This window comes from Astyanax mexicanus, unplaced genomic scaffold (genome assembly GCF_023375975.1).
Source record: "Astyanax mexicanus isolate ESR-SI-001 unplaced genomic scaffold, AstMex3_surface scaffold_43, whole genome shotgun sequence".
Lineage (NCBI taxonomy): Eukaryota > Metazoa > Chordata > Actinopteri > Characiformes > Acestrorhamphidae > Astyanax > Astyanax mexicanus.
Window position 1 is genome coordinate 5,076 of NW_026040053.1, and position 14,217 is coordinate 19,292.

At 38.7% G+C, this 14,217-nt stretch overlaps 1 protein-coding gene and 1 long non-coding RNA gene across 7 annotated transcripts in view; one reads left to right on the top strand and one right to left on the bottom strand.

Moving 5' to 3' along the window:
- Nucleotides 1-330: 330 nt before the first annotated feature.
- Nucleotides 331-14,217, bottom strand: part of herc1 (HECT and RLD domain containing E3 ubiquitin protein ligase family member 1) — a 110,927-nt gene continuing 97,040 nt past the window's right edge. For all 5 annotated transcript variants that reach the window (XM_049473670.1, XM_049473669.1, XM_049473668.1 and 2 more), the window contains exons 69-78: nt 13,151-13,320; nt 12,472-12,610; nt 11,633-11,802; nt 9,851-10,020; nt 7,402-7,567; nt 7,160-7,236; nt 6,814-7,066; nt 5,393-5,545; nt 2,516-2,821; nt 331-960 (exon numbers count right to left, since the gene is read on the bottom strand). In XM_049473670.1, the coding sequence (XP_049329627.1) occupies nt 775-960; nt 2,516-2,821; nt 5,393-5,545; nt 6,814-7,066; nt 7,160-7,236; nt 7,402-7,567; nt 9,851-10,020; nt 11,633-11,802; nt 12,472-12,610; nt 13,151-13,320 (1,790 nt within the window). In that variant the 3' untranslated portion in view covers nt 331-774. The remainder of the gene's footprint in view (nt 961-2,515; nt 2,822-5,392; nt 5,546-6,813; nt 7,067-7,159; nt 7,237-7,401; nt 7,568-9,850; nt 10,021-11,632; nt 11,803-12,471; nt 12,611-13,150; nt 13,321-14,217) is intronic.
- On the top strand, nt 10,988-11,624 carry LOC125795225 (uncharacterized). Of its 2 annotated transcripts, none has more exons than XR_007434243.1 (3): nt 10,988-11,094; nt 11,300-11,375; nt 11,527-11,624. It is a non-coding gene; the product is annotated as an uncharacterized LOC125795225 (long non-coding RNA). The 2 variants fall into 2 exon arrangements; XR_007434242.1 differs by lacking the exon at nt 11,300-11,375 and adding an exon at nt 11,399-11,474.

Consider the following 14,217-nt stretch of genomic DNA (forward strand, 5'->3'; position numbering starts at 1 on the left):
GTTTGCAGTTTCATTTTGAAAAGCAATTTAAGGTTATTTTAATTGTTCACCAAAATCGACAAATTACCAAATTACCTTTTTTTGTAATTTTTTTTCAATTTTTCAAACTTTTGTTTTTCTTGAGATTTTAACTCAAATAAGTTGGAAATGGCATGAGGAAGGTCCATTGTTTGCTGTTTTACTCAGAAAAAGCTTTTTAAAAGTATTTTTATTTTTCACCAAAATCTGTAAATTACGCAAGGCTATAGCTGTTCTGTATTCTTATAATGCCTTAAATAATAATTCTCCTTTTGCATGTAAATTTTACCCAGTTGAAAGAAAGACAGACTCTTTAATATTGAAGCTTTTATTTGTTTCGTTATGAAACTGGGCGTAGGCAATTCAAAAATTAAAACAAAATAAATATGGACACTTAAGTAAAATGACGCATTTTACACAATGTACAATATCGTTTCCTTTTTTTTCAATAAATCATTTTATACATTTTCTCCAAATTAAATAAACAAATGTTCATGCAGAAAAACCTGAAAAAAAGGGGTGGAGCCAAAGAAATGAAGACAGATGAGTTTAAAGAGAGAAAAGTGTAGAAAATGTAATATTTTCTAATTGATGCTCTGGCCCTCCTTCGCTCCACTGCTTAAAACTGATAAAAAAACAAAGAAAAAGTGAAATAAAATGGTGTTTTTGGGTTTAAATGAAAAACTGCGAGTTTAAAAGTGACCCCGCCCGCCGGACGTCCTGCTGCTCGGGGGGGGGGGGGGGGGGGGGGCGGGGTTAGTAATCCGTGTCCGAGCCCTCGGCGTTGTCCACGTTGCGGGACAGCATGTAGTTGTCCATGTCGATAGAGCGGCAGTTATTTATAGCGTAGCGCAGACGCTCCGCCATCAGCGATTGGCTGGAATAGGGCGGGAGGCGGAGCTGGAAGAAACAGGTCTGAGAGGTGGGAAGACTGTCGTACGGCTGCAGAGAGAAAAATATTTAAAAAATAGTTTAATCAGGTTTAATACATTTTTATATACGGTTCTGCGACGCTCAGATAAACAAGAGTCACATTAATAAACACAAAAACAAAAAATTTAAAATATAAAGCAGAGAAGGTCAGAGTAAAGTTTAAAAGCTTAATTTTTTGACCGTATCAAGCTGCAGTAAAAATGTTTAAAATTAGTAAAAAAATAAAAAAAAATAAAAAAAAAAGTAAATTAATGACTCTGACTCTTACATTTCTTCTATAGTACACCAAATGGTAAGAGTTAAATAATAGAGAGATTTTACCCTCAATTTAATTTTTTTATTTTTTTATTTATGCACATCACATTTAGAATTTCAGGAAAAATGAAAAGTAAAAAAAAATTAAAAAGTAACTTTAATTAAACCATCAGATTGGAAAAGAAGTTTTTTTTTTCTCAAATTCTGTTTGGAAAAACAGATCAGATTTCTTCTTCACCAAAGTAAATGGATAAAAATGAAATTATTAAGTCTTATACCCAATTTTCTATGTTCAAATTTAACCTGAAACGGTCAAACAAATTTAACTCAGACATTACACTGACCAAAACCTTTTTTCCATTCAGTATAGTGAAGAACAAATGAGTTTTCATGCAATTTTTTAAAAATCTATCTAGTTTTTTTTATTTCAGCCTTTCGCAAATAGAATAATCCAACTTGCAAAATGCAAAAATGGTAAAATCAGAAAATTAAGAAAAGATTGCTTTTTTTTTTTTCTAAAATTCCGATTGTGAAGAAGAGAGATGACAAAAACTACACTAAAATGAGTTTTTACAACTTTAAAGAATGTAAAATATAAAACATGTTCTGGTTTAATATATTTTTTTGGTTTACTAAATAATTTAATATGTTTTTATTCATAGTTTGGATGAGTTTAGTATTAATCTACAATACAGAAGATGTGTTTAATACAGCTCTGTAAAAAAAAAAAAAATGAGATCACTTCAGTTTCTGAATCAGTTTCTCTGATTTTGCTATTTATAGGTTTATGTTTGAGTAAAATGAACATTGTTGTTTTATTCTATAAACTACAGACAACATTTCTCCCAAATTACAAATAAAAATATTCTCATTTAGAGCATTTATTTACAGAAAATGAGAAATGACTGAAATAACAAAAAAGATGCAGAACTTTCAGACCTCAGATAATGCAAAGAAAACAAGTTCATATTCATAAAGTTTTAAGAGTTCAGAAATAATCAATATTTGGTGGAATAATCCTGGTTGGTTTTTAATCACAGTTTTTTTTTTCATGCATCTTGGCATCATGTTCTCCTCCACCAGTCTTACACACTGCTTTTGGATAACTTTATGCTGCTTTACTCCTGGTGTAAAAATTCAAGCCGTTCAGTTTGGTGGTTTGATGGTTTGTGATCATCCATCTTCCTCTTGATTATATTCCAGAGGTTTTTCTAGAGGTGCTATCTCTTTATTTTATGTTATATATTTTAACAGAGCTGTATATATGTGTATGTATGTTTATGTGTGTGTATGTGTGAGCGGTTCTTACCCGGTCCACCTTCATGATCTGGAAGCGTTGGGAGATGTCGGCGGTGTTGGCGGGGAGGCGCGAGCGTCCGGAGACGAAGCGCATGAAGAGAACTCGCTCCTCGTTGGAGAACTCCTCCAGCGTCTGCCAGAACCACTGCACCAGCTGCTGCTGCTCCTCCACCTCCCGGTACCGCACCACCTTCTTCAGCACCTCCACGCTGATCTCCGGCAGCCCGCACACCATCTGCTCCAGCTGCCGCGCCGTCAGCAGTGACAGGAGAGGAACCGGCACGATCCAGGACATGCCCTCACGCACCGCCGCCACCTGAAACCAACACACCGACACAAAACCTGAGTACGTATAATATAACCCCCTCCTTAATCATCCATCAGTCTGAAAAATATTATACACTCATTTATTTCTAAAGCTTTGAGACTCCAGAGAACCACAGTGGTTCACTATTATTCACTAATGGAACACTGGTGAACCTTCCCAGGAGTGACCGGCCAACCAAACGAACGAAATGACTCCAAAAGGGCATGAAGAACTCATCCAGGAGATCCCAAAAGAACCCAGAACAACATTTAAAGAAGATCTTACACAGGAAATTTGGCAGTGTTAAATCAACACGGCCACATTTCCTGTGTACTAAAGCCTCAGTTAACCTCTTACTGCAGATCCAATTTCTTCCTCATTTTAATGTGATTTTCTCTACTATGCTATAACACCGGATATCTTAAGTTTTACATATTGCACAATGACCATTCAGAGCTTAAACTGAAGTAGAGACTTAGGACAACACTTCCAGACTTTAATTTCCATTATTTAGCTTCCATTTGAGAACATCAAATGCAGAACAAAAAGTGTAAAAAAAAAAAAAAAAGTTATATTTGGAGTTACAATGTGTGTATGGATGTTTGTGATAAAAAAAATCAGTCATTCTCTACATTTCCTGATTCAGAAGGGTCTTGAGAAACAAATTACAAAATTTGAAAAATATACAATAAAGCATTGAGGAGCTACACTGCATTATATTAGGTGTCCACTGGGCGTCTCCAAAGGGTTCAAAACCTCTCCAGATACAAGGAAGTAAATCTGTCACTATACAACAAGAGCTGTAGTTTATTAGAGCTTTACCTGCAAGACGATCACTTCCTTACTTAAGAAACTAAAAGTAAAGGTGATGGATTGGAACGTCTCCAGAACTAAACCCTGTTGAGCTCCTGGGGGGCATCCTCAAATTAAAAGGTGGAGGAGAACAAGCTCTCTAACCTCTTAAGCTCCAAGCCTATTTTGACCATTTTCCGCCTGAAATTACATACTCACATTTAAAGGCTTATCACTCTAATATTAAATTATTTAGAGTCAATTCTATGAATTAATATCACTTAGAAGCCTTTACACAATTCATTTAAGACACTTTAATTATTCAATTGAACATGTAATGGCCAAAATATGGTAAAAACCAGGAACATTTTTTAGGCACTTTTCAGATTTTCTATTTTATTTTTTGATTTTAAGCCATATAAAATGAACTATTTATATGGAAGAAGGGTTTTGGCAGCTCTATATTTTGCTATAATATAAAATTATAAACTGCTATCTTTTACTGGTTAGAAGTTATAGTGATTTGAAGCAGTAATGGCTATTCTTTCTCCAAAGGACTGGAAACTTTATAATAATAAAATCTACCACTTTAATAACTCATTTTGCAGTAATAAGGCTGTTTTTGTGTGGTCTACTCCTCTACAAACAGAAATCTGCAGTTGATATTATTTTTTTCTGCCTCAAATTATTTCAGGCACTGGTTGGATATATGTGAAAATTACTGGTGACTGGATTGATGAATTTTCTTAAGTTTGGAGGCGTTTTGAAGGTAAGAGTGTGGGGGAAGCGCTGGAGGGGGTTGGGTGTGTGTCTCGAGTGTCCTGAGGTAAACAAAAAGCGAAACACGAGCAGATTTAAACTCTAAACACACAGTGTAACACACTTTTGGCTCTAATTCAGTAAAAGTCCTACAGTAAAAGTTCCGAAATCCGGAGGGGCAGACGGTTCGAATTGTGTATGACATGTCCGCATTCGATCAAATATGGACGTACGAAAAACGCAAATATAAAAAAATAATTTTTCATAACTTTCATAAAAGGCATATTTCACCCTAAATATTTATTTTCTGAAAGGAGATACAGCTAAATAGGATAGATAGATGATCAGAAAAGCAGAGATTCTAAGCTTTAAAATGGTATATTTGGTGTCTATATTGAACCTATAAGTATTCATAAACACAGCCAGATATTAAATATCATATTTTTATGGCCCGCCAGGGCGTGTTAAGAGGCTAACATCCATTCCCAAAAGAGTTCAAAGCAGTGCTGGATAATTAGTTTAGGTTTTTTCTTAGGGGTGTCTCACTTTAGTTGCAGTGGTTTAGACATTAATGTCTGTGTGTTATGTTAATTATTTTGAAGGAACAGTAAATTTACACTAACATAACACACAGACATTAATGTCTAAACCACTGCAACTAAAGTGAGACACCCCTAAGAAAAAAACCCTAAAAGAAGTATCAAGCACTGCTTTTAACTCTATTGGAAATGGAGGTTAGAGAGCTTGTTCTCCTCCACATTTTAGTTTCAGGATGCCCCACAGGAGCTCAACAGGGTTTAGGTCTGGAGACGCACCAATCACCTTTACCTTTAGTTTCTTAAGTAAAGCAGTGATGGTCCTGCAGGTAAAGCTCTAATTAACTACACTGTTATACTCTAGCTACACACTGAATACTCTACTTTGTGTTTGTATTAAAGTGTTGTTTATTCAGTGTTTCCCATGAAAAAACGTACAAATAAAATATTTACGCAAAAGTGAACATTTTTTTGAGACGAGTATTAAACGCACCTGACGGTCAATTTCGTGGAGTCGGTACTCTATAGCTCGCTCCACGTACTCCTTCCTGTTGGAGAAGGTCAGCGGGATGCTGTTTCCTCCGGGAATTATGGGTACCATTTTCCCGTCAGCGCTCTGACCCACAAACGAGTCCAGAGGAATCATCTGCAACAGAAACCAGGAGAAAGTACAAATAAATCATATTTTTAACCTTTAAAAAAACGCTTTTATCACCCAGTGCCCCTCCCTGTCCCACCCATAAACCCATACATCACCCAGTGACCCTCCCAAACTACCCCTCCCATCTATTTTTCTCATTTGAGCTAAAGGTGGAGTCAGCTTTAAGAAGTAAAAAAAATAAATAAATATATATATCTTTTCTATCAGTAATATTTATGTTGAATGGCAAAAACTTGACAAAAATTTAGCTCTGTTATCTCAAGAAAGTAAGTGAAACATCACGTCACATCTAACTTGTGTATCATCTTCCTGAACGGGTCAAGTGAAGAAAAAAAAAACACAAAACAGAAGATCCAGCAGCACAATTCTACCAAGAACAACATTTTTGTGGATATATTTCTTATTGTGATGGATAAAAATTAAATTAATTCTCGATTAATGCATCACAGGTGAACTGCAGTGTGTTTGTTTGTTGATTGTATGATGTATATATGTTTGTTAATGTATGAAATAAAGGGTTTTAACACTATGTTAACAGGTAATCATTCATTTGCTCCTCTGCATAAATTGTTTGTAATTGTACAGTTAAAAATCATTTCTTACCAATAAAAAAGTGATGAATGTGATTCATTTAGATCAGAACATGTAATCAATATAAACAGCACCAGTGAAACGTTTGGACACGCCTTAAATTCAGTGTTTTTTCATTATTTTCCTTCATTGTCTGCATCACTTTACTTTTCATTTACATGTAGGAAAAAAAGAAATAATGTCCAAACATCTGACTAGTATTTTATATATGAGTGGGACTGTAAAAGTGTGTATAAAAATTCAACATTAAAGTTCTGTACGTTGAGTTGGGTTTGGGTTGGGGTTGAGTTGTGGTTGGTTGACTTGGGAATGGTTTGAATTGTGTTTAAGTTGGGGTTGGAGTGGATTTGGGTTAAAATAAGGTTAGTTTGGGTTGGTTTAGGGTTGAGTTAGGGATGTGTTGGGGTTGAGTTGTGGTTGGTTGAGCTTGGGATGGTTTGAGTTTTGTTTAAATTGGGGTTGGTTTGGTTTGGGGTTGAGTTGTGTTTGGGTTGGGTTTGGATTACAGTGGGTTGGTTTGGGATTGTGTTTGAGTTGTGGTTGAGTTGGGGTTGTGGATGGGATGAGTCGGGGATGAGTTGTGGTTGGTTTGGATAGGGCCTGAGTTGGTGTAGGTTGGTTTCGAGTTAGGAATGGGTTGAGTTGGGGTTGAGTTGCGGTACCTCGTGGAAGTTCTGCTCGGTGATGCTGGTGTCCTCCAGGTGCAGGATGCTGTTGAGGGTCTGGACGTACAGCAGGTCCACCTCCTCCAGGTCCTCCAGCGTGAGCGGGATACAGCACAGCTGCTTCCACACCAGCGGCGCCAGGTGCAGGTCCAGCGGCTTCTTGGTGCGGATGGCCACGCCCATCAGAATCCCCAGGAACTTAAACTGCAGCAAATGTTCCTCCAGACAAGCTGATGGGTTCAGTAGAAATCTAAACAGATATTAATATAAAAAGGGCTTCATTAGCATTAAGGTGCTGAATTATAAATATATAAAATTAAACTCTATGATTAAACAGTGTTACCGGTCTCGGTTGTAGCCGACCTCCGCCGTGGCGTTGGGGGAGGGGATGAGCAGATCCACCACGCCCGTCTCCAGCTCCTACACACACACACGCACATTATATATATATATAACTAAATATATAAACTAATAGATTACCCCTTATTTACTGCAGAAACTATATATATATATATATATATTTTTTTTTTAATTATAATGTTTAGAAAGTTTGAATGAGAATGATGAGCTGTGATTGGACAGTACCTGGCACATCTCCGTGATGGTATCGTCGAACACGCCCCCCGCATCGTCCGCCCCCTCCCCCACCAGCTTCACCTTCCAGGCTCGAGACGGCAGCCTGAGATCCGACGCGTTCAGCTTCACCACCTGCCGAGCGATCTGCACGAAGATCGGCTTACACTTCCTCCCACTGAGAGAGAACAACGTTTACACTGATTTCCTTTCATTCAAATGACTTAAAAACAGCCATACTGTTGATGTTATCCTCTAATTGTACACAGATTCTTCTTTTTCTACTAAAACGCTTGAAAATTCATCATGTTAAAGACATACAGTACCATCCCATGCTGGTTGGACACTTTTTTTTTTTAAACAGATTATATGTATGTATATGTATGTATGTATATGTATATGTATATATAGGTATATATACATTTCTATATTATATTCCCATTAGTCTATATCTGTACTGTTTGTCTGAAATGCTTTGACAATAAATGTAATTTTCTCATGTCAATAAAGCAAACTGAACTAAGAGAGAAAGATCCAGAGAGAGAGAGAGAGAGAGATAATCAATATAATTGACTATAACTCATGTCTAATATTACAGATGTATTGCTTATTATTACAATTTAAGTCTCAACGCTCTTATTTCCTTTTATTGTAAATGATCATTATCAATAAAAATAATAATTGTTAATCCTGCAAATATGTAAAGTTCTGTTGTTGTAATTGAATGTATGTAATCTTTCTATTATTTTTTTTGCGTTTTCTGTTATATGCTTTGGCAATAGTGTTGCTTATTACATTAATGCTGATAAAGCACTGTAGAACTGAACAGCGAGAGAGAGAGCAGTGCAAAAAAGAGAGCACTACAAAAGAGAGAAAAAGTGCGAGAGAGAAAACAGGGTGAAAAAGATACAAGACAGCAGTGTGAGAGAGAGAGAGAGAGAAAGAGCAGCGAGAGAGAGAAAGACAGAGCAGCACAAGAGAAAGAGCAGCGAGAGAGAGAGAGAGAGAGAGAGAGAGAGAGAGAGAGAGAGCAGCACAAGAAAGAAAAAGTGTGAGAGAGAAAACAGGGTGAAAAAGATACAAGACAGCAGTGTGAGAGAGAGAGAGAGAGAGAGAGAAAGAGCAGCACAAGAGAAAGAGCAGCGAGAGAGAGAAAGACAGAGCAGCACAAGAGAAAGAGCAGCGAGAGAGAGAGAGAGAGAGAGAGAAAGAGAGAGCAGCACAAGAAAGAAAAAGTGCGAGAGAGAAAACAGGGTGAAAAAGATACAAGACAGCAGTGAGAGAGAGAGAGAGAGAGAGAGAGAGAGAAAGAGCAGCACAAGAGAAAGAGCAGCGAGAGAGAAACAGAGAGCAGCACAAGAGAAAGAGCAGCGAGAGAGAGAAAGAGAGAGCAGCACAAGAAAGAAAAAGTGCGAGAGAGAAAACAGGGTGAAAAAGATACAAGACAGCAGTGTGAGAGAGAGAGAGAGAAAGAGCTGCACAAGAGAAAGAGCAGCGAGAGAGAAAGAGAGAGCAGCACAAGAGAAAGAGCAGTGAGAGAGAGAGAGAGAGAGAGAGAGAAAGAGAGAGCAGCACAAGAAAGAAAAAGTGCGAGAGAGAAAACAGGGTGAAAAAGATACAAGACAGCAGTGTGAGAGAGAGAGAGAGAGAGAGAGAGAAAGAGCAGCACAAGAGAAAGAGCAGCGAGAGAGAAAGAGAGAGCAGCACAAGAGAAAGAGCAGCGAGAGAGAGAGAGAGAGAGAAAGAGAGAGCAGCACAAGAAAGAAAAAGTGCGAGAGAGAAAACAGGGTGAAAAAGATACAAGACAGCAGTGTGAGAGAGAGAGAAAGAGAGAGAGAAAGAGCAGCGAGAGAGAAAGAGAGAGCAGCACAAGAAAGAAAAAGTGTGAGAGAGAAAACAGGGTGAAAAAGATACAAGACAGCAGTGTGAGAGAGAGAGAGAGAAAGAGCTGCACAAGAGAAAGAGCAGCGAGAGAGAGAGAGCAGTGCGAAAGAGAGAGCAGAACGAGAAAGAGAGAGGCATGAGATGGAGATGTGCGAGAGAGAAAACAGCGTGAAAAAGAGAGAAGACAGCAGTGCGAGAGAGAGGGAGCAGCATAAGAGAGAGCGCAGTGCGAGTGAGGAAAAGAGAAAGTACACTGTAATAACTAATTAACTCAAATACTGTATACTATAATAAAACTATACTGTGATAGTGTATACTATGAGACAGCGTACACAGTGATTAATTATATACATTGTAGCATATAGCAAATACTGTGATTAAACCATATACTGTGATAAACAGCATATATTGTAATAGTGTACACTCTGAAGAATAGAAAACACTGAGATTAATAGCGTACACTATGATAAACACTGCACAGAGAATTATATTAATCACAGTTATAACTATTAATCAAAATAATTGACAGTTTTACACTATCACAGTGTGTAGTGAGGCTGAGTGGTGCGGTTCTGACCGGGTGGAGATTCTCTTCACGGTGATCTGAGGGCCGTAGTTCTTGCCCTGCACCATGGTTTTACCGATCGACCTCACCATCGGCAGCATATACACCCGCGGGGCCAGCAGGGGGCGGAGCTGCCCCTGAACTATACCCCACGTCCCGGGATTATAATGAGACGTACAGCTCTGTAACAGATAAACATCACTATAATCACATTCACATATATAATAAATCACATCTATCATACAGCTCTCGATAAAAAATAAATGAAAATAAAATAAAAAAATAAAATAAAATTTATTTCTGAATCAGTTTCTCTGATTTTGCTATTTATAGGTTTATGTTTGAGTAAAATGAACATTGTTGTTTTATTCTATAAACTACAGACAACATTTCTCCCAAATTCCAAATAAAAATATTCTCATTTAGAGCATTTATTTACAGAAAATGAGAAATGACTGAAATAACAAAAAAGATGCAGAACTTTCAGACCTCAAATAATGCAAAGAAAACAAGTTCATATTCATAAAGTTTTAAGAGTTCAGAAATAATCAATATTTGGTGGAATAATCCTGGTTGGTTTTTAATCACAGTTTTTTTCATGCATCTTGGCATCATGTTCTCCTCCACCAGTCTTACACACTGCTTTTGGATAACTTTATGCTGCTTTACTCCTGGTGTAAAAATTCAAGCAGTTCAGTTTGGTGGTTTGATGGCTTGTGATCATCCATCTTCCTCTTGATTATATTCCAGAGGTTTTTAATTTGGTAAAATCAAAGAAACTCATCATTTTTAAGTGCTCTCTTAGTTTTTTCCAGAGCTGCATTTGCTAAATTACACTTTCTCCTGTACAGCAACAACCTGGGCGAGTGAGGGTGGTACAGGTGGTATAGTATGGGTGATGGTGGTACCTGGTTGTTGGGGTTTAGTGAGGGTGGTACAGTGATGGTGAGGGTGGTACAGGTGGTACCTGGTTGTTGGGGGTTTAAGAAGGGTGGTGTGAGGGTGGTACAGTGTGGGTGAGAATGGTACAGGTGGTACAGAGATGGTGGGGGTGGTACCTGGTTGTTGGGGGTTTAGTAAGGGTGGTACAGTGATATGAGGGTGGTATAGTGAGGGTGGTACAGGTGTGAGTGGTATAGTGAGGGTGGTACAGGTGATGGTGAGGTTGGTACAGGTGGTATAGTGAGTGTGACTGTGAGGTTGAGAGTGGTACAGGTGGTATAATGTGGGTGATTGTGTGGGTGAGGGTGGTACAGGTGGTATAGTGAGGGTGGTACAGGTGGTATAGAGTGGGTGGTACAGGTGTGAGTGGTATAGTGAGGGTGGTGCAGGTGATGGTGAGGTTGGTACAGGTGGTATAGTGAGTGTGATTGTGAGGTTGAGAGTGAGTGGTACAGGTGGTATAATGTGGGTGATTGTGTGGGTGAGGGTGGTACAGGTGGTATAGTGAGGGTGGTACAGGTGGTATAGTGTGGGTGGTACAGGTGAGGGTGGTACAGGTGGTATAGTGAGGGTGGTACAGGTGAGGGTGGTACAGGTGGTATAGTGAGGGTGGTACAGGTGGTATAGTGTGGGTGGTACAGGTGAGGGTGGTACAGGTGGTATAGTGAGGGTGGTACAGGTGAGGGTGGTACAGGTGGTATAGTGAGGGTGGTATAGTGAGGGTGGTACAGGTGAGGGGGGTACAGGTGGTATAGTGAGGGTGGTACAGGTGAGGGTGGTACAGGTGGTATAGTGAGGGTGGTACAGGTGAGGGTGGTACAGGTGGTATAGTGAGGGTGGTACAGGTGGTACCTGGTTGTTGGGGCTGAGGTTGAGGAGTCTCCATGAGGAATACATGAGATCAGAGAAGTGATAAAGTAGGCGGAGTCTGGCGCGCAGTGCCTCCATACTGACGTCTCTCAGACTGCTGTACTGAGGGGGCACACAGACTGGCAGACCCAGCTGCAGCGGCACCGACGAGCCTGCCATATTTGGGTGAAAAATCAATAAAATACTATTTAATCGAACACTGATGACTATTAAATAATCATAAACAGAAAAAACTGAAGAGAAACAATTTTCATCACAATAAAACCATTGAGTTTCTAGTCAAGACACCACACACTGCATCAACCCTGTCTGCATGATTCTGTCCTTGAAGAAAGCCTCTTCTGAAGCTGATGCACAATAAAGCCTGAAACAGTTTACTGAAGACCATCTAGTCTCCAAGAGCATGGATTCCTGGAACCATGTCTCGTGAAAAATGTCTGTTGCTTACAGTCATGCATGGTGGTGGTAGCATCATAGCCTGGGACTCTCGCCCATGAATGTTGTATAAACATGGAAATTACAGATATTTAGTGATTTAATATGTAATCTGTTGTGTTTGGGCACTTTTGGAGACTTTTGGGCGCTTTTGTCTCCAGCACTTTGTGTACTGTTACAAATTAATTAATTAGTCGACAAATTTAAATAATCTACATAGTCGATTATATAGACTAATCGTGGCAGCCCTAATTACAATACAAAACAAGTATGGTTTGGGTATCGGAACCAAATTCAAAGTATTAAACTGGTAACTGTATAATTTCTTTTCTTTATTTTTTTAAATGGTACCCAGTGGTACAGTAAGGTAATTAGTGAGTGTGTACCTGGTGCTCTGGGTGGTACAGATGGTGCGCTCCAGGCGGAGCTGTGGCAGCGTCCTGCAGAGATCTGCTGGATGTTCTTACCCTGCAGAGCGGTGAGGAGCGTGGGCTCTCGCACGTGGTTTGTGTGACCGAGGCCGAGCTACAGTAAACACACACACACATTACACAACCATATTACACATATCACTACTGATCTCCTACTTTCTGAACTTTGCTGATTCAACCTACTGCTGTCATCCTATATTTTATTAGTATTATTATTATTGTGTGTGCTATTATCATCAGAGGCACTCATTTTACTATTATTTTACTGTTATTCTTTTAATCTGATCTGATGTTTTTGATAAAATTTCACTCCTATGTTCCTAATGCTCCTAGTTTTTACATTTATCTATTTTCCAACTGCAATAAATCATATGCTGCTTCTGAATACCCTTAAAATACCCTCATTAGCCATGCTTATTTTTATGTTTATTTTGAGTGTTAATAGTTCTTTAACTTTTGTTGTATTTATTCTTTTAATGTATGTTTTGTAATTATGTGTGCAATATGTTCAGTACTGTGACACTGGCAATTTCCTTTGCTATCATTAAAGTGCTATCTTATCTTATCTTATCTATTATCATTGATCCTAATCCTCAGATCTGTATCTGCAGATGTTTATCAGATGTTTGGGTACCTGTCCCTCTGAGTTGCTCCCCCAGGCGTAAACGTCCCCCGTGGACGAGAGAGCGAGGGAATGCTCCGCCCCCACCGCCACGTCCAGAATGAACACGCCCGTGAGGGCGGGGATCTGCTGGGGGCGGTTGTGATTGCGCGCCCGCCCCTCTGGAAGTCCAATCAGCCGATCTGTAATATTATTTACATTTATATTTACATATATTACATTTATCTGAATTACAATGTTAATTCCTATTACAGAACTGGGAGTCTTGCCCAGGGTGTAGTGCAGAATCCAGTCACCCAGAACAGGAATTGAACCCCAGTCTCTCTAATGAGGTGGTAGAGCTCACTGGCTCAAGTAGTGGTGTTATCCACTGCACCACACCAACCACAATATTTATATTATTGGAACTATTATGATTACACAAACAAACAATTTATTTCTGTATATTTATAAACACAGTGGAAAAAATAAATTTGTTACACTGGTGGTTTTGCAAGTTTTCAGAACTAATAAATTCAGTAAAAAAATAATAAATTCAGAAAATCACATTGTGTGATTTTTAATCAATCAGTAAGCATTTGATCATCTACCACCCTGCAAGAATTCTGTCTCTCACAGATCTCAAGCACAACCCAAAGAACACAGTCCCAACTTTGAAGCGTGGGGGTGGAAGCGTCATACACTGTGGTGATGCTTTCCTCTACAGGACACAACACAAGTCGAGCGGACGTGGCGGGATCTTCTGGCATGACAATGACCCGAAAAACACAGCCAAAGGAGTGTCTGTCTGTCGTTCTGCTTTCAGTGATGCTTCCGAATCTCCCAGCTTGTCCAAAAATGCATGTGTAAAGTTCCAGTAGTGTATTCTTGAAATATATTTTTTAAAATTCAGTGTTTTATCATATCACCAAGAGTATCGTTATAAAAAAAATACCATGAAAAATCGTGATATTATTTTAGAGCCATATCGCCCACCCCTAGTTGTCTTATAATTCTACTCATTTTCTTTATAGATTGGAAAAACTTGCAAAATCAGACGCATATCAAGTACTTATTTTCAGCACTGTATTTATTATATA